This window comes from Oryzias latipes, chromosome 10 (assembly GCF_053564925.1).
Source record: "Oryzias latipes strain Hd-rR chromosome 10, Olatipes_Hd-rR_3.1".
Lineage (NCBI taxonomy): Eukaryota > Metazoa > Chordata > Actinopteri > Beloniformes > Adrianichthyidae > Oryzias > Oryzias latipes.
Genome location: NC_136246.1, coordinates 28619125 through 28637260, shown reverse-complemented (window position 1 = coordinate 28637260; position 18136 = coordinate 28619125). Strand labels below are relative to the sequence as shown.

Sequence of the window (18136 nt, the reverse complement as noted above, 5' to 3'; positions counted from 1 at the left end):
TTTGTTGCCTTTGTTGTTGTTTTTTTAACTATTGAGTGTTCGTGACTATATGGTGACTCTATATGTTTTAGCAATTCAGATTTAGTCCAGTTTTTTTTTTGCAATCTTTCAGCAACAATGACAGAAACAGCTATCTGCCTTCAAAACAAAATAAATGGGGGAAGTGAGAAACTCCAGCTGCACCATGAAGATGACTAAAGCAGCAGAGTATTAAATGCAGAACAATAAAAAACTAATTTATTATGCACTCTTGGTGTCTTAAGCTTTTTTTATTTTGTCGTCACCAAATCCTGGCAAGATATTAATTTTCCTAATCTGGTTGTAAACAAACGTATTCGTTAAACATTGCTGCAGAGTTTGTACTCTGTACACTTCCTGTGTTGTCTATTCTGCAAAGCTTTACCTTAAACACATATGCACATACTTGATTAGTGTACTTCCCCCTGGGGTAGGAAACGGAAATTCCTAAATAGAAAAAGAAATGCAAAATTAAAAATGAGAGAAAAATGTAAAGAAAAGTAAAAAGACCTTTTTTGTCATGTGTCTTATGTTCTGCCTTGCAAGAAAAAAAACCTTATCAAGAATGCTTTTGAGTAACAAAATACTATTAAAAAACAGATGCAAATAACCAGAAACTAAGAACTATTGATAAGACCATTTTTCTTTCCCCATTGACAGATTTTTTGTTGTTATTCTAGGAAAATATTTAAAATTTTAAGAATTTTCGATTTCTTTCCGGGTGGCCCACTTTTGCAATGCAAGAGTCAATTATTGCATGAAACATAAAAGAAGAGTAGCTTGAATTAAAATGGTTTGGTTCAAGGACGCATTTGTAAAATCTTGGAACTTGCAATTGGAAAAATGAAACAAATATAACTTTAAATTAAATTTAGTCTTAAATATAATGAAACAGCAGCTTTGAGGAATGCTGGCATTTCCTAAATATCACGACATACATGCATGTGTCAAAATATATATATATATTTCTTAAAGCAAAACTGTTATAATAGGTTGCAATAGGTTACTAAACTGCTAAACTAATTGAGAATGTCATTTTAAAAAGGCCAATGAAAATAATAATTCAAATTGGGTGGATTTCTGCAACAAAAATAATAATTTGGTTTTTCGTTCAAATATGCATCAGTCGAGATTTCCCTATAACAAAAACGCAAAAAAAAAAAAAAACAATATTTCTTTAAGAAAAAAAATGTGCAAAGAAAGCTTGTCCCAGCATTTCTAATCCCAGCATGCACCAGGGCGTGGCGTAGCTTCTCTAAATTCCGATTATTATTTTCATGTGTTTCTTTTTATTTATATCAATATATATTCTAGCATCTTTCTTACAATATTTTTTTCTTCTTCAGCCAGGCAAAAAAAAAAAAAAAGCGTTAAACGTTCTGGATCATTCCTGTTCAGCTTCTGTAGTGGAGAGAAAGGGTTAACAGCGCGAGACGGCTATGATTGGTCAGCGAGTCCTCGAACTGGCCCTCATATACCAGAGAGGGGAAAATTCTTAAACGGTCTCGCGATGAAGAGCCTTGGGAGCTGATGAAAGGGTGAGTCCACGATTAAAACCACATATTTGTGAATTGTTTTCTGAAAGGAACAGATGTAGGGGCGGGTAAGCTTGAGCGCCTTGCTTATTACATAACGTGGAGAGCTCCAGTATATTTTCTAAGAGACGAAACGCAGAATAACAGTTTGTTCACTATGTCACTCGTGGGCTAGCCCACTCCTGTCTGTCTCACGGCTTTATCTCACAAACAGCTGGCGTTTGTCGTTGGACACCGTTAATTTTTGCAAATTTACCAGCAAAAAAACTTGAATTGAAAAAAAAAGAGCTTCTCGTGGGAGTAAATAATCCTAAATTTTGGGGATAATTCATCAGAATATTCCTCAAAACACAAAAGGGTAAAAGGCCCCTTCTTTAATCTATAACGCATCAGGTACAATGACGTGCGTTTCTCTTCCAAACATGTTTGGTTCTGTTTGCCCTTTTCTTTGACCCAGGATTTGCTCACTGATGAAACATTTGTACACTTCTGTATCCTCTGAGTCACAATGACACATCAGATTTTGGCGGGGCTGATCTGATCTTCTCCGATGTAGAATCCGGAATCACTGTAAAATATATATATATATTTTTTTCAATAACGGAGATCCGCTGTTTGTGATCCTTGAGACCAGTCAGATAACGCATCTGCCCTGCGCGTGTTTGCTGCTACGGTGGCCGGTTGGTCAGCTTCGTTCCACAGTCTGACTGACTTTCTACTAGCATTATGCACCCTCGAGAAGGAGTAGGTCAGCTTCTTTCAGCAGGTGCATGCGTATCTGTTTTAGTTTTTATTTTACTGCAAACAGACTCATCGAGGTTAGATCCCCTTTTCAAAGGCAATCTGGCCCAGAGATCAGCAGCACTCAGTACCATTTACCAATAAGATTATATTTTGCTTACCCCACAGACAGAAATCAGTTAGTTTATATATAGCAGCAGCAAAACAGAAAATGTGTTATCAGCAGCATCATATGGATATTTAGGTATAAAAAGAATGAAGAATTTCGTCACACTGGTTGAATTATTGGCTAAAGATGTCCTGGATCGATCTTGGGGTCAGTGGATCAAAATGAACCAACTAAAAATATCGAATCGCTGCTAAAAGGAACCGTTACACCTCTGGTACTGTGCATACGCTGATATAGATAAATGGAGATAAAGAGCCATTCGCACCACAACCCAATAGGAGCCACAAAGTTTCCATTCACCCTTTAGAAAATTAAGACCCTGCTTTTTATTTATGTTATTGTTACTATCAAGACAAATACAGCAAAACTGTTGTGTTTTTTTGGCATTAATGGAACTTGGAGAAAATACACTTTTTGTCAAAATATGACATAGTGTGACTTTTGACAAGAGGTTCTTATGACGTCCTTTCAAAATAAATCCTCCTGCGTCTCAAAGGATTGTCTTAACACGGCAAATGTACTGAAGTCGTAGTAGGTATAGTGTCAGCAGTGATTAAGGGAAAAAAAAAGTTTATTTGACCGTTTTGTGTGCATCTCAGCCAGAAACTTGTAACTATAACTGACCCAAATTAAATCTGAGCTAATTTAGTGACCCGTATCATACTTTTTGCAACCATAACATACTCTTAGAATCCTCTGATTTTTTTAAAAATAGAAAATCTATTTAATAATCTATTGTGCCTTAATTCTAGTTGTAAACTGAGCTCCAACTGATTTTCTCTGGTGCTCAAAATTAGTCAACGTTCGACTTGTGATGCGTACAATCCTTCAACTGTTTGTGAATGAGCTGAATAAAGTTTAAGTTCGTTTACTTTTTTTTGTATTACTTCAGTACACTTCAATTTACTTTTTAATATGAAATCTTTTTTTATTTTTCCTAAACCAGAGGGCCAGAGTGTTGGGGGGTCAAAGAGCCACATTTGGCTCCACACACAGTAGATTAAAAGACGCATTAAAAGTGAAATATGTTTTGTAAAGAGTTGTGAAGTCGTCTCGCTGCGTGGAGGAACGAACGCCGATGTGCGCGGAATCGTCCGGCATTGAAACATTCTGCTCCACAGTGTGGTGCAGGCGGTGGGAGGGCTTTTCCATGATGCACGTCACCTTCATCCACAATCCGGCTGTAGGACATTCCTCATGGTGAAACAAGCTATTTAAGCATCTCCCTGTTTATGCTCCTGCCATGAACATAGAACTGATAAGGGGGCCACCCACAAAGCCTGTACCTGCACACTTCACAGGGAACTCTTTAACCCGATTGGTAATAGAATAAGTACAGAAATAGAAATTAACACTATATAAGAAAAAAAAAATCATAATCCTCAATAAAACAGGCATTTAAGTGTAGAATAGTTAAGAAACAGACGCATAAAAACTTGGAAACATAACCACTTTTAAGAGTTTTGTACTAAAATGAATTTGTTTTAGAGTGTTCCAGGCAGAATATGCAGCAGAACTGAAAAGCTTGTTTCCCAAACGTTGTCCTGACACGCAGAACGAGCAAATTAGTCACTTGAACAAAGAGCGTAGTCACTTCTTGACGCTTATAGAAGAAAACCTACTGGTAATTAACCTCAGTGAGAGATTTCACATAATTGCATCCATCAATAGACTCCTAAGTTGTTGAACCCGCTAAACCTGTGTGTACCATCGTCTAATGAGTCTTCACTTTTGTCTCAGCATTTCTAATTTAAGCTTCATATCGTTGGAGTCGCCGTGAACGATAAAGATGTAAATGCTCCGAAAAAAGATGCTGAGGTGCCAGACCATTCAAACGTTCAATTCAAAGGATTCTACCTTACCGCCTGGTCCTCTCAGGCTTGTGGGGATCCTGTAGGCCGGGGCGGTGGCCAGGCGTACGGTGCTGGGGGTTGGGTCGGCTGGCGGGGGTTACGCAGTTACCCCCTGAATATGCGCCTATGGGCCACCTCGCCGGGGCCCGCTGGGGCTCACCTTCCCTTTTGCACAGTGGGGAGGGCATCGGGGGCGAATACGAGAGGAGGGGTAGAGGAAGGTGTTGGGTGAGGGGGGGTGGTAGAGGATAGTGTAGTGTATGGGGGGGAGCTGTGGGTGCGTCAGGATCTTTGGGCTGCTTGGGTCGGGCGTCTGGGCTGACCTGCGGTGACGCTTTGTAAAAAAATTAAAATATTTATATTTAAAAAATAAAATTTAATTAATAAATAAATTCAAATTAAAAAACAAAAAGAGGCTTATGCAAATATGCACCTTGGCTATCCACGGATACATAACCCCTTGTTGTAATATTTAAACCTGTCCAACACAAAAGGCCTTTAGTTCTCATCTGTTTGCTTAGTTGTGGGACAGAACAAGTTAAAAAAAAATAAGGTTGTATTCAGAAAACTGTCATAAAGCTAGAGCAGCGTGTACAGCTGTGGGCTTTGTTTTGCAGTGATTATTATTTTCCCTCCCGGAACGTTCAGGACGGGATCCCTGAGGGCCAGATGGATCCAGGTTTCGGTAGATGGGTCACAGAACTCGACTGGATCCAGAGTTAATGAGACCAGCATGCCGCTGCTGCGACAGCTCAGGTAATCATTACCCAGCACACAAACACACACACACACACACACACAGACACGCTCACTTACATGGACTTCATTTGACTTATCTCTGATCTGGGGGCAAAGTAGTAAACTTTCCAGTACCAATGCTACTTTATCATTATTTGTGTAGTTTATTGTAACAATATTTGCAGGTCGGTAGACTAAATGTTCCAGCTATCTGACTTTATGGTTGGTGTTCACGTGGAAATAAAACTGAAGGAGCGCAGAATTGTTAGCATAAACTACAAAATAGCTTGTCTATTGTTCCATCATGCTGCTTATCAGTGGCTATTTGAAATATTTCCTCATTTTGATTTGACTAAAGTGAGAAAATCAGCTTCTTGACAGATGGCAAGATTCAATGAAAATCAGGATTGTATCATTTATATTTTACTTTTTAAGGTTATAGTCAGTCCAAAGTATTTCCTCTCAAAGTTTTTTAAGGAACATCATTTGGGAGAAAGGAAAAAAAAAATCAAAAATAGTGAAAAATTATTAGAAAAGTTTTAGGTTTGTGGCAAAAGATCAGTCCATTTAGCGTGGCTCGGTACCAGGTTAGAACCATGCTATCATGTTCACACACTGCATTGAATATAAACACACTGTTGTTGTTTTTTTGTCTCCAGGCAACGGCTGTTCCTTTTGGTCGGTTTAGCCCTGGCTTGTCTAGTGATGGCATCTCTGGTGCTAATTGGCAACGAACCGAGTAAACCTGTGGAGTGGCACCATGTCAGTGCTGAGCAGAAACAGGTACTGTGAAAGGAGACTTTCCTTTTTGTTCAGTATCTTAAATGATGATCAAGCAAACTAGTTTCTCTTCTTGATGTAGGAGCACGCACAAATTCAATTTGCTTATCTCTGTTCATGAGACGGAAATCCGCTTTTTAAGAAGTATTTAACAAAACCACATACGGTACATTTCTGGAGTTGAGCAGATATTGTTTAACTGAAAATGTTATGTTGCTGATAAAGAAGAAAAGTTCTCTAAACATGGCTGGCCTTTTTCCTTTCTAGCAAGTGCACAAGTACGTGCACAAAGTCCTGGAGGGAGAATGTCGCCTCAGAGGCTCCAGGCAGAGTCTGCTGTCTTTACTTCCTGCCTCCAGTCGAGCGATGCAGCCCTTCCTGTGGAGAGATAAGGTGTTACCCGACAACCTCTTCCAGTACCCTCCCCCGTTTGGCTTCAGAGGGCTGGAAGGCAAAGTGGAAGACCTTCTAGACCAGGTTAAAATAAAAACTGTGGTTTGTGTGTTTTAAGGCTGCAAGCTTTTTCTGTTTAAGAACTTTTAGTCTTGGCAAAGTTTGAGTTTCTATTGAAGAAAATCAAGTAGATCGGCATCAGAAAAAGTTCGGCTCTGCAAATTATTGTGAAACGTATGTTTGTATTTTTTAAACAAACATTCTTAATTCATGGTAAAATGCATAATGAGCACTAAAAAGTCTGCTCAGATCTTTTGTAAGTGGTCTTTTAATGATAAATGTGGCGTTTTTAGCCGGGTTCCCCACGGCGCTGTCATTTGGCCGGGGCTGGACTGGGGCTTGAGCTCTCCGTGCTCCCTTACTCTCTGGCCCGTTGGAGTCCTGCTCGCCGTGGTCTTTTTACATTCCATCATCCACCACAGTGGACACGACCTCACCTTTGCACAGATCGTATGCATGAGAAAAGGATGTGTGCTCTACATATGTTTGTGCCTGTGAGCTGTGTGGGTGCACGTGGTAACATGTTTGCATGTGAAGGTTTCTTTTGAACTAACGGGTTATTTGTAAAATTTGAATGTGTCCGTGGACAGGTGACCTTTTGTCTAACATCTCCACCTGACCGTAATGATGATAGATCTCATGCAACTTGTGGCTTCGTGATTCGACCGCCTTCTACTTCTTCTTCTTCGTCCTCCAACTTCCTCCTCTGTCTTTTGTACTCGTATCCCCGCCTCTAACATCCATTTCTTTTCTTTTCTTTTCTCTGTCCATCCAGTCCAACAAGAAATGAATAAAAGCAAAGTTTACCCTCAAATACAAAAGGGGTTTATACAAATATGAAGATTCATAACCTCCTATTGTAACAGGAAACTCTGTCCAACACACGAGAGCTTCAGCTCCGATCTGCTCAGCTGCTGGACCGGACGAGTTAGAATAAGAAAAGTTCAAAATTGTGCAGCAAAGAGAGTCTGACAGTTGTGTATTTTTAAATATACACAATATTTTCAGGGTTTTTTCTCATTGATATTTTGCTGAATTGTTTATATATTTTTAACATTTGTGTTTGCAGCTGCCGGCTGAGTCCGAATCCCAGTCAGAGGAGTCGGGGGAAAGATGTCGCCGTTGCGTGGTCGTGGGAAACGGCGGCATTCTTAAAGGCCTGGAGCTCGGCCCTCTAATTGATCGTTTTGATACAATTATCAGGTTGGAACTCAAAGATTCTTTCTTTGTGGGCGTTTATAAACAGGATTCCTCAGAGAAACAACTTTAAATCCGTCTTTATATCTCAACGTGTTCTTCAGGTTGAACAGTGGACCTCTGGGTGAGTTTGTCGCCGACGTTGGAAATCGAACCAGCTTCAGGATGAGTTACCCTGAAGGCACCCCCATCCGCTGGGTCGATAGGGACCCACATACTCTGTTCGTAGCAGTGGTGTATAAAAGTGTTGACCTCAGCTGGATTTCTGCCATGGTCAACAAGCTCGCCGTGGTGAGTGCTAAGCAGATGGCGTCCTCAGTTTGTCTCTTCAGGTCAAACCGTCTTTGCAGGAGGTCCTTTCACTTCTAGAGCTGTACTGAATATCCAAATTATCTGGTATTTGCAATCTGTTCCAAAAAATGTAAATATAAGTATGTTATGTCAGAGATTGCTGTTTCCCGATCTTTGTTTTTATCTGTTTGTTGGTAATGATCTCCTAAAAAAGGTATAAATGATGGAGATTAAATGCATAGTAATCAAACACAATATATTGAATCTTGGAGCGTGTTTTGATCTGTGAATCATTGATCTTGATTTGTGGACCAAATCAGGTTGCTAAGTAATGATTCACAGCCTTTTCCACGATCACTCCACGTATGTCCAACAGACCTTTCACGCATGTACCACCGATGTGCAACTTTTACGTGTAGACGGCGCACATAACTCATTCAAATTACATAGATGGCGCACAGATCACTAATGAACTGCACATAAACAGTGCAATAATTATACACTGCATGATTTATGTGTTCTTTTCGTGGTTTATTCATACCGTACTTCTTCTGTCGTTTTAGCGTTAGACGTTTGAAAATTTCCCATGCAAACCATAACTTTTCTCAACTAGGGGTGTAACGGTGCACATATTGGACCGAACCGTTTCGGTACGGCACTTTCGGTTCGGTTCACTCTTGTACCTTTTCGGTTTGTTTATCCCCCCAAATGTATTCACTTTGCGGAGAGGCGGAACTAATGTTACTCGCGGTTTTCCGCCGAGACTCTCAATGGTTTCTGAACTTGCGTGCCTGTAGGGGGGAGGGGTGTGTGGGGGCAGAGCGTGGCCGTGCGGAGTGCAAGTGTGTGAAGGAAGGAAGATCCGTCTTCGACGGCCAGAAACATCATTGCAGTTCAGGTTCAACAGCTGTTAGGTGACGGAGGCGACTGTGCGCATGTCCACAGGATCAGCATGGCTAATGCAGACGCGGGGAACAATCGGGTCTACCAGAAAATAAATGTGCAAGTTAATTTTTCAGGCCAGTGTTGATTATCCAAAGTTTTTGGTTCCTGGCAGCTAGTAGTTTTTATTATTTTAGTAAGTAGATCACCAACATAGGTCAATTTTATTCATCGTTATATAAAACCAATAAATGCATTTTGCAAGTAATTTTTTTTCTGCCTTTTTTGTTCCGAAAAAAAATACAGAAAATAGATAGATAAAAACTTTATTAATATCCCAAGGGAGAAATTCGGGTGTCCGACAACAAAACACACACAATAAATAACAATAAAATAATAGTTCATAAAATAGCAGTTTATATCAGGCAGATTTGTTAAACAGCAGTACCGAACCGAAACGTATCGAACCAAGCCCTAAGAAACTCTGAATCAAACCGAATTGAGATTTTAGCGTATCGTTACACCCCTATTTTCAACGTATATTCACGTATGACCAATTTTCATCCGTGCAATATGTGCAGTATGTACATGGCGGCTGTGTGACACCGCTTTCAAACATCTGCTGCTGCACCAGTAGAACCTCTTTCTTTATCCTACGTCCTTCTGAGTGTCTGGATGAAATGTCTTCTGGTTACCAGACTCTAAAATCACCGGATCCAGCTAATCAGCCAGTGGACCCGGGTTTGGCAATTTAGCCTAAACACTGAAAAGGTATTTAAATGTTTGTCAGCAACAAAATTGATTAGTTAGTTTTGAAAATTGTTCCTTTCCTGTTCAGGAAAACCTTCATTAATCGGAATCTTCTAAACAAAATTATAAAGTTCTCTGATGACACAATTATTATCAGTCTCCTTTCCGTTGCAGATGACCCTTCAATTAACTTTACTTTTACTATTCGTGTTCTCGACTGTGAGGGTCAGGCCTGGGGGGTAAATCTGTATACTCTTATTATTTATTTACTAGACGTGATGTGTGAACGTTGAAGGATGTTTTAACAGTTTGCAGCTCTGTGGACCAGAACAATTTTCCTCTTTGAGGACAATAAAGTTAACCTTACCTTAAGTAGACTTCCCCCGTTTACCACTCACCTGAAACGGCTGAATCTACTACAACAAAATGTTTTTGGTTTTAAACTGTAGTTCAGGTTTTTTATAATCTGTATGTTCTCTCTTGCAGTCTCTGTGGGACTGGTTGTTCTTCTGGCAGAAGGTTCCAAAGGAAATCCCTCTTGATCCTCACAGGTTCCGACTGCTGAACCCGCTCGTCATTAAAGAGACGGCATTGGATCTCCTGAAATATCCAACCCCAAGACCTCTGCTGTGGGGCTGGGACCAGGTAAGGCTCTCAGGTGGATGTGAAAAAGAGGCGAACTGCCCAAAAGAAAGCCTTTGAAGTGCGCTTTTCATGCAGAAATCCAAGTGGGGTATTATTATTATTATTTTTTATTATTTGACAAAACAAAATAAGACAATTTGTCCTGTATATAGACACTTCCTTAGACTGAAGCTAGTGTCTTTTGTATAAATGGCATTTTGATTACTGTTAAAGTCTCCATTGGTTACCATTTTACCTTTGAGTCTTTAGTTTTGTTTTGTTTCCGTTCTATTATATTAGCTTTTTAATCAGGTTGCATTTCTGTACTATAATGACACAGCAGAACTACAATGACTCCGCTGTGAATGAGTCCAGCTGCTGAACTGATGAAGATCAATCATTGAATCGCAAACAATCTGAATCACTGTCAACTGTCTAATTCCTACAAATCTCTGAATTCTAAAACTCAGATGATTAACCGTCACGTTTGATTTTTCTACATTTATGTTCCAATGCATGCTGTCATTTTATAACAAAGAACATGGAGAAAGACGTCCGGTTAGTCTTAAAATAAAACAAACTAGAGGACATTCCTGAGTGACAGTGGGTGTGGACAACAGAGAGACAGAAAGAAACCAAAAGTGGTTTGAGTTGCCTCATTATTACACAGACCTTCAAGATCGAAGATCCGGTCTGACCTTTAAAATGTGTAACGACTTCATGCTGCGAGGAGGGACTTGAACACATCCTGTTGGCTCAGATGTTTTCTTTGGCAATAATTTAAGCAGAATGGTGGACGTACAGAAATGCGTACACACTCTGAAGGGGAAGGCTTCCTTCTTTCACTGCAGAACTCTGTGATGCAGAGAAATGAACAAACTGATTTTGGTTCATTGATTTGAGTGATTTCACCCTGTTTCTACCAGTTTGCCCGTCTTATCACCACCGCTGACAGGAGCGAAGCGCTGGAATGCGGCGCTGACTTTTGAAGCTCAACTCCCAAAGTTACCGTATACAGTCCAAGATACTTCGGGACAAAACGATTGAGTTGAAAATCAAATCCTGTGTGTGAGAAGTGCGTTGAGTTTGTAACCAGACACCCGTTAAGCAAATGAAACAAGGTGAGCTTTCATGGCGCAAACATACATGTTTGCTCTTGCAAAACAGGCATGCTGTTTAACACGTTAGTCTTCTGTCATGTTGAAAATGAGACGACAGAACTTTTTGAATTGTTCATGCTGTTTATTTTTACTGAATACAAGGAAGGTAAAGAAAAGACAAAGGAGGTTTGGAAAGGTTATTATTATTATTATTATTTTTTTTTTATAAAATGGAGACAGACAGTTGTGAATTAGATCCATCAGTTCAGACCGTTTACATCATTTTAGATTTGCCAGTATGCCCATGATTAGGAGTGGCAGAGCATGTTTGCTCATGTCTGACACACGCTTTGTTCATGTCTGTAAGCTTACCACAGTAAGGCAGGGGTGTAAAATAATTATTCCTTTAGGAAAAACACAATAGACAGAAATATTTTTGTAATGTTAATTCCTCAGTAAAAACAATCCCAAAGTGGTATTAAGATTTCTAAGCATTCCTCTAAAATCTCCTCTCTGAGCACCAGCCCCTTCCAAGGTTGACGCCATGAAATGGGCGGCACCCAGAAGGAACAAAAGGCGGAGCCTCAGAGATCAAGTCGTGTTACTTCCTGTGCTGACGACTACATTCGGCAAGCAGTAAATAGGAAAGGTTCATAAAAATAATTTAAAAAAACAAAAACTAACAGGCTGAGTATTAGGTTAAAAATCTAAATGTAGACATTTTCTAAGTAACAATGTTCCAACACAGGTAGAACAACGATGGAGAAATTAGAGAAAATTGAAGTTCCTAAAAAGAAAACCGTACGTTTGATGGCACCTGGGCAGATTTGTTTGCTTTTAACGACTTTACCAGTGTGATTCATATGTAATGAGGAATTAGCAAACAACAAAGTCTCAGAAGAAACTCAAAGCTTTCGCCCAAAAACATCCTGATCCAGATCACAAAAAATGTGGATTGTTGCCAAAAATCACATGGAGAAGCAGATTAACTGCTAGGTAATTGCCACATATTTGCTAGTTTTGTGGCCTCTCTGGAAATAGTTCTCATCGGAACCCATTAAATGACAGAGGATTAAAAAAAAAAATCTCTTCAGGAACTTTAAAAACCAGTCAAATGATGCCATTCAATGGAAACACTGGGTTTTCCAAAAGCTGTTGCAGCTCCCTATAGTTTAATTTCTGTGGGAATCTGATCCAAATGGCTCTTTGAGTGGTAAAGGTTGCCAACAGTTTTAAATGCTGCAGTTTCTTGGTTGGCAGCTTGAGGGTGACTAAAAGGAGGTAGAAAAGTGCTGCAATGCAAGTATGCGCCAAATACCATATTGTAAATGTAGTGTATTCTCTTGTTTAGAGAACACACTACATGGATACATATAGGATCTTGACCACTAGTTCCATGAACGTCTTTGTTTTCCTCGTCTGAGCTGGAGTCTGGATCAAAACTGTACGGCGGTATAGCTCTGACATTGATCACCATTTATATTGCAACAGTAATGTTAGTTTGGGGGTGTGGGGGGCTGTAAGCTTTCCGTTCCATCAAAGGAAAGCTTTTGAAATCCATTAGGCTGTGTCCAAATTCCCACCAAAACCCCTAACTACTTTAAAAAGAAAAAGAAAAAATAAATAAATATATATATATATATTTTTTTTTACGGCGAATATGACGTCATCGATTTCACGAAGTAAAGATCTCATTGATATGAGCGTTTTGCGACGACCATTTATGAATCCACTGAAGATGAAAACATTAAGATTTTCTTTAAATAACACATTGAAATACATTTTCTTTGCAAAAATTGTCAAAACGCAATGCATTATGGTCTATATTTGCCAATCACACTGGTTTTTCGCAGAGACTTCTGGGGAATTTCTAGGGCAGTTGTAGATTGGGACACCACTACAAAATGGCGAACGCGATCTAGATAGCGCGGGAATTGGTGAGGAAATAGTGAAGGAATTCGGACACAGATGATCAGAGTAACTCTTTCAAGTGTAATATGATACAATTCTTGACTAAAACTAGTTGTTTTGTGAACGTATTCTTTAGTTTTTGCTCCGTTTTTACAAGATGCTAGAATAAAATGTTTCCATTTCTTGCAGAATGTGCCCACTCTGGGAGTATCAGCTCTGAATTTGGCCAGCTTGCTTTGTGACGAGGTCAGCTTGGCGGGTTTTGGCTACAACCTGCCCCATCAGAATGTCCCACTCCACTACTACGACCACCAGCCCATAGGTGTCATGCAAAAGCAAACGATGCATAATGTGGACACAGAGACTCGGCTTCTGCAGAGCCTGGTCAAAGGGCACACTATCACTGACCTGACGGGAGGAATCTACTGCAGCTTCTGTTCCAGCTGACCCCGCCCACTCCCCACTGTTTCCACCGCCAGCTTGACCTTTTATTCCTAACTTATTTTTGTATGCTAATTTATATAATTATCTTTTTATAAGCAAAACATCAAAACCTGATTTTACTCTGCAAATATTCTAGTAAAAAAAAAGGAAGCTGGTATAAATAATTGGGAACAGGAAAAAAATTAAAGAAACATCAAAATTGCGTATTTGTTTCATATGATAATGAGCCACACGTCAAATGTAGGAACTAATATAATATGTTGTGTAATTGAAGTTGTTTTATTTGTATTTTCTGAATGTTAAGATCTAAAAGCCTGGCTACTTTTTAGCTCATATTAAGTGCACAGTATTTTACAGTTTAACATTTAAAATGAGCATGCTTTTACCCAGACAGAAGGAAACTGGCATGAAACTTGTTTATCATGTATGTTGAGTTTGAAAATGCTTAAAATCATCAAACGTGATCATTAGTTTGTATGTATACCTGTTAAGTTGGTTTATTGATGTAGCATTATTTATACAGTAGTGACTACAATTATTCATACTTTAGGGGTGTGAGTATTTTTGGAGTAGTAATACATATGTTGTTTGTTTTTTGTTTTTTTTGTTATTTGCGGCTATATTTGTTCTTACTATTTTTTCCCCCCAAAATAAGTCATCTGTGAAAGTCTGAAGGATATACAAATAATTAATGAAGTCATTTGTTTTTATTTAATAAATTCATAGGCGCAGTGCATGTTACGGTTTTTGTTATATTTATGTGGTACTAATGAACAGTAAAAAAATAAAAAGTTTTTTTTTCAATAAGTGTCTGTTGTTTGGCTTTGGTCTTTGGTAGAGAAGTCATGAAGAGAAGATACTGGAGATATGAATATCATACATATTTATACTTCTGAAACTCATTAACAAAACAATCGGTTTTTGTTGATTTCCACTCCAGACTGGCCCATTTTCAGTTACCGCGACCGGAAGTCAGTCGTTTGTGAATTTAGTGAAAAGAATTTAACTTCAACTTTGCGCAGCACTATAAAAATGCATCACACGGTCTTTAACCCTTGTGCTTTCTTAGATGACCCCATCCTATTGACTTGTTCTCCCTATGACTAAGGTGGATAAAGGTGGAAAGATTTCATGTAATCCATGGACACCAGTGAGGATCACAAATCATTGAAGAAAAAAGGTTCAGCGCACTGTCTAGTGGGTCTAGATGATCCAACTCCCAATGTTAAAGTGCCTAGGATAGGATAGGGTTAAAAGGATAGAATTGGGTTAAAAGAAGAAGAAAAAATCCCCCGAAAAATATATTTTAATTTAGTCAGGATTATTACCGGATGTATTTTTAACAGTCTATTTATTTTGAAGCATCAAACCGGAAGTCGACCTCCAACACTGGTCAGGTGGAATTTCGCGCGGGTAGGCAAAAGTGCAAGGTTTTACATTTTTATCGACTTTTAGTGGGTAAGCCTTATTTCTTTAGTATCTTCAAAATATCAACAAAACAAATCTTCGAATTAATACTAAAAACAAAAGGAAACCTGTTGTTTTTTGTTGTTGATTATGTTTAATTAATGTTTTTTTTTTATCAATAGCAGCCTATTTTAATTGATTATTTAATTAAACACTAGCAAAGTGAAATTGGGTTAGCGCTTGTTTCCTATGTGCACATGCACTCCTTTTGCACACAGACTTCTGCTGCCCATGCTGTTAATCATTTGCCTTTATGTCAAAGAAAGTCTCTAAATAAACAAATGTGACATTTGGAGATTGTTGGTGAAATAAGATCCTAGTTGCATGGGTGGAAATTGAGACTTTTGTTGTGTCTGAAAACTTACCTTGTTTTGCTCGTTTTTGTGAATGATGCAGACATCACCTTCATGCACGGGTTTTGATTTATGACGTCATTCATGCATTTAAACAGGATTCTGCATGGTTAGTGTTCAGATGGATGCATGGTTGAAAGTGTTGGAAGAAGCTTCAGGAACATGGAAGTGACCCTCTAGACTTGCACTGGGACCCCTTCAGGGTTTCAGGTGAAAGATGCCTTGTTTGGTATTAACTTGCACCCACAATCCCATGCTGCATTTATTGCTTGCGTCAAACAAACGAGCTCTCCTAAAAACCCTGTCCTTGCATTTGAGAGCATATGTTGTTCCCACAGCCCTGATAAGACGGGGTGGAGTTGGCATCAAAACTTAAGACCCAACCGCCACACAAATGCCAAACGATTTAACAGATTTTCAGTGGTTTGGGCTCCACAAACCCCATTCATGTATATTTTTCTTCAATTTCTATATATTTAATAGAATAAAAGTTTGGAATGTTTTACTTTGAAGCAAGTATTTTCAAAGCTTTGCTTAGTAAACATAAAAAAATGAGTAAAATATCATTTGCCTGCATTAAAAATATCTTATTAAGTAAAACAAACTATAAGTGTGCCAACTTTTCATAAAGTACAATTGATGTTCAGTTGAACTGGAAACTGAAGCACAAATTGGGTTGTTATAAAAAAATAAAATTAAGGTTTCTCTTCATAGAATTGCAACATAACTGTTTATAAACCGAGATAATTCAATTCTGCCAGATTGACATTACTTCAGAAGTACGGATTGTTCTTTTTGTTCTCTCTTTGAGTTTTATATGTCTGCTGATTTATTGCTTTGTGACTTATTATATTATTATATTGCTGCAAAAAATATATATATCTAAAGAACATTTTAACCAGCTGGTTAAATTTTAACATTATGGTAGTTTGGTATGATGGTGCCTTACATGACTGGTTTGGAAAAACGTTCAAAACTCTCAAAAAACAAAAAAAACCTTGTTATCTGTTAAATGTATGATCACAGAGACTCCAGGAGCAGCAGTGTGTCTTCTGATGTGCTAAGGTTTTTTTCTTTCTTGATAACAGTGATTGATTCTCCTCATCTTTAATTAGTTGCAGTAAATAAATAAACAGAACAAAGGTCTTTGTAACCAAAGCAGGACTCTGCAACCTGAGGCTCCGGAGTCTCATTTATCCTTCTTTTGTGGCTCTTTGGCCTTAAAGAAAAAAATGAATATCTAGACTTTTTTTTTAGTTTTGGTTAATTTATTTTAATCAATTAAGTTTTGTTATGTATATTTACATTTGGGATAACTCAGAAAAATGATGGTAAAAGGTCCAATCTGCTATCGGAGTAGTTTATGCACAATTATATGTGATCTCCTGCTGCTAAACAGTGTCTAGTTGCTTTTAAGAGACAAAAAACATATTTATATTAGAAAAATTGATTTTAGACACATGTTTTCACATTCATATTATATAGTGAAAGGAGGAAAATAGATGAAGACACATTAAATTCATAATGATAAAAAAATGTCATGTGTGACTTTCTTGAATTTTTAATTGACGGAAATCTGCTGCAAAATGAGGATCTTATTTGAGGCCGGATGTCTTTTATTTTGAAAGGATATAAGGCAGTAGACTGCATAATAACCACTGGATCACACAAACCTCATTTAAGATTTGAATAAAAACCAGAATGATGGTAAAATCAGTTCAGAAAATTTAAAACAATGAAAAATAAACTTAAATCAAAACAGTCATGAAAAACCATCAATGCTCAGTCTGGTGTCTTTTTAGTTTGCCTTTTGTCACTTTTGAAGCAGATTCTCACAGAAGTTTTTTTATTATGTCCTAGCAGCAGACCTGGACTGTAAGGACCATATTGTTTTTGCGGTTCTTCTTTCTTACAGCACATTTTAAGGATCAACAAGATCAGGACAGGTGGTTCAAAAGGGGGGCGGCGAGGGCAGCGGTGGGTAGCACCCACTGACCATTCAACGCCACCCTTTTAATTTTGATCTTTTTTTTTTTTAATCCCAAAGTTGCTGCTGTTGGACATATTTTCTTAAACACAACCTGGAGCCATCAGCAGATCATCTGGACTCCCTTTTGTGGAGTCACCTCTATTTCTAACCTTTTACCTTTCTGATAAGTGTTGCCTTCAGTGACCCCCGCTCCACTCTCTTTGTCTCCAACTCCTTCAGCTGATTTTGTGAGGACAGTCTATATAATCAATCAAGGACAGATTTTCCCTGAACGTATCAGAATTTTTTGGTAACTCCCACCTTTATTCAAATGATGTTTTTGAGTAGACATGACAGCTTATTTGTTTTTTTGTGTTGAACAATAGTTTAATGTTCTGGAGTTTCAAAACAGGAAATGTAAAGAACGAGCTTCTAAAAATAGTAAAATGACATAAATAAAACTGTAACAGCACTTTTTGGGACACACCAGCAGTTTCGTCCCCCTCGGATCCCCTTTTACAGATGCTTGAAAAGTCTTAAAAGGTCTTGAATTGAATTTTATTAGGCCTTAAAAATGGCCTTAATTTCTTACGTATAGGTTTTTTTTTTTTTTCTTGCCAACTTGATGTGACCTGTCTCTAAAAACAAAAACATTTCCAGGTTGCGTTGGTCGTGAACTGGTGGTAAATTGTTTAACCTCGATTAGTTCATGCTTGTTGTTGTGGGAACATGTACATTCATGGAGAAAAGACGCGAAAATATGAATTACTTGTGGTGGTAAAAAGGGGAAACCCTTATGAATTAAACTGTATAATTTGCAAAAGGACATCTAAATCGACGGGGGTCAAGGCGATCAAATCG

General features: G+C 38.4%; 1 protein-coding gene across 3 annotated transcripts; it reads left to right on the top strand.

Annotated features, from left to right (window-relative positions):
• The first annotated feature begins 1416 nt into the window (after positions 1-1416).
• On the top strand, positions 1417-14293 carry st3gal5 (ST3 beta-galactoside alpha-2,3-sialyltransferase 5). 3 transcript variants are annotated; one of them, XR_002291036.3, is made up of 9 exons: positions 1417-1556; positions 4965-5072; positions 5714-5837; positions 6102-6311; positions 7357-7490; positions 7589-7775; positions 9894-10052; positions 10958-11152; positions 13232-14293. XR_002291036.3 is itself a non-coding variant. In XM_020706740.3 (8 exons), exons 1-8 carry the CDS (start codon positions 1549-1551, stop codon positions 13487-13489), a joined length of 1188 nt encoding a protein of 395 aa, XP_020562399.1. In that variant the 5' UTR covers positions 1417-1548; the 3' UTR covers positions 13490-14293. The 3 variants fall into 3 exon arrangements, 2 of the variants coding, with proteins under 2 accessions (XP_020562399.1, XP_011478754.1); XM_020706740.3 differs by lacking the exon at positions 10958-11152; XM_011480452.3 differs by lacking the exon at positions 10958-11152 and having other exon boundaries at positions 4934-5072.
• Positions 14294-18136: the final 3843 nt, after the last annotated feature.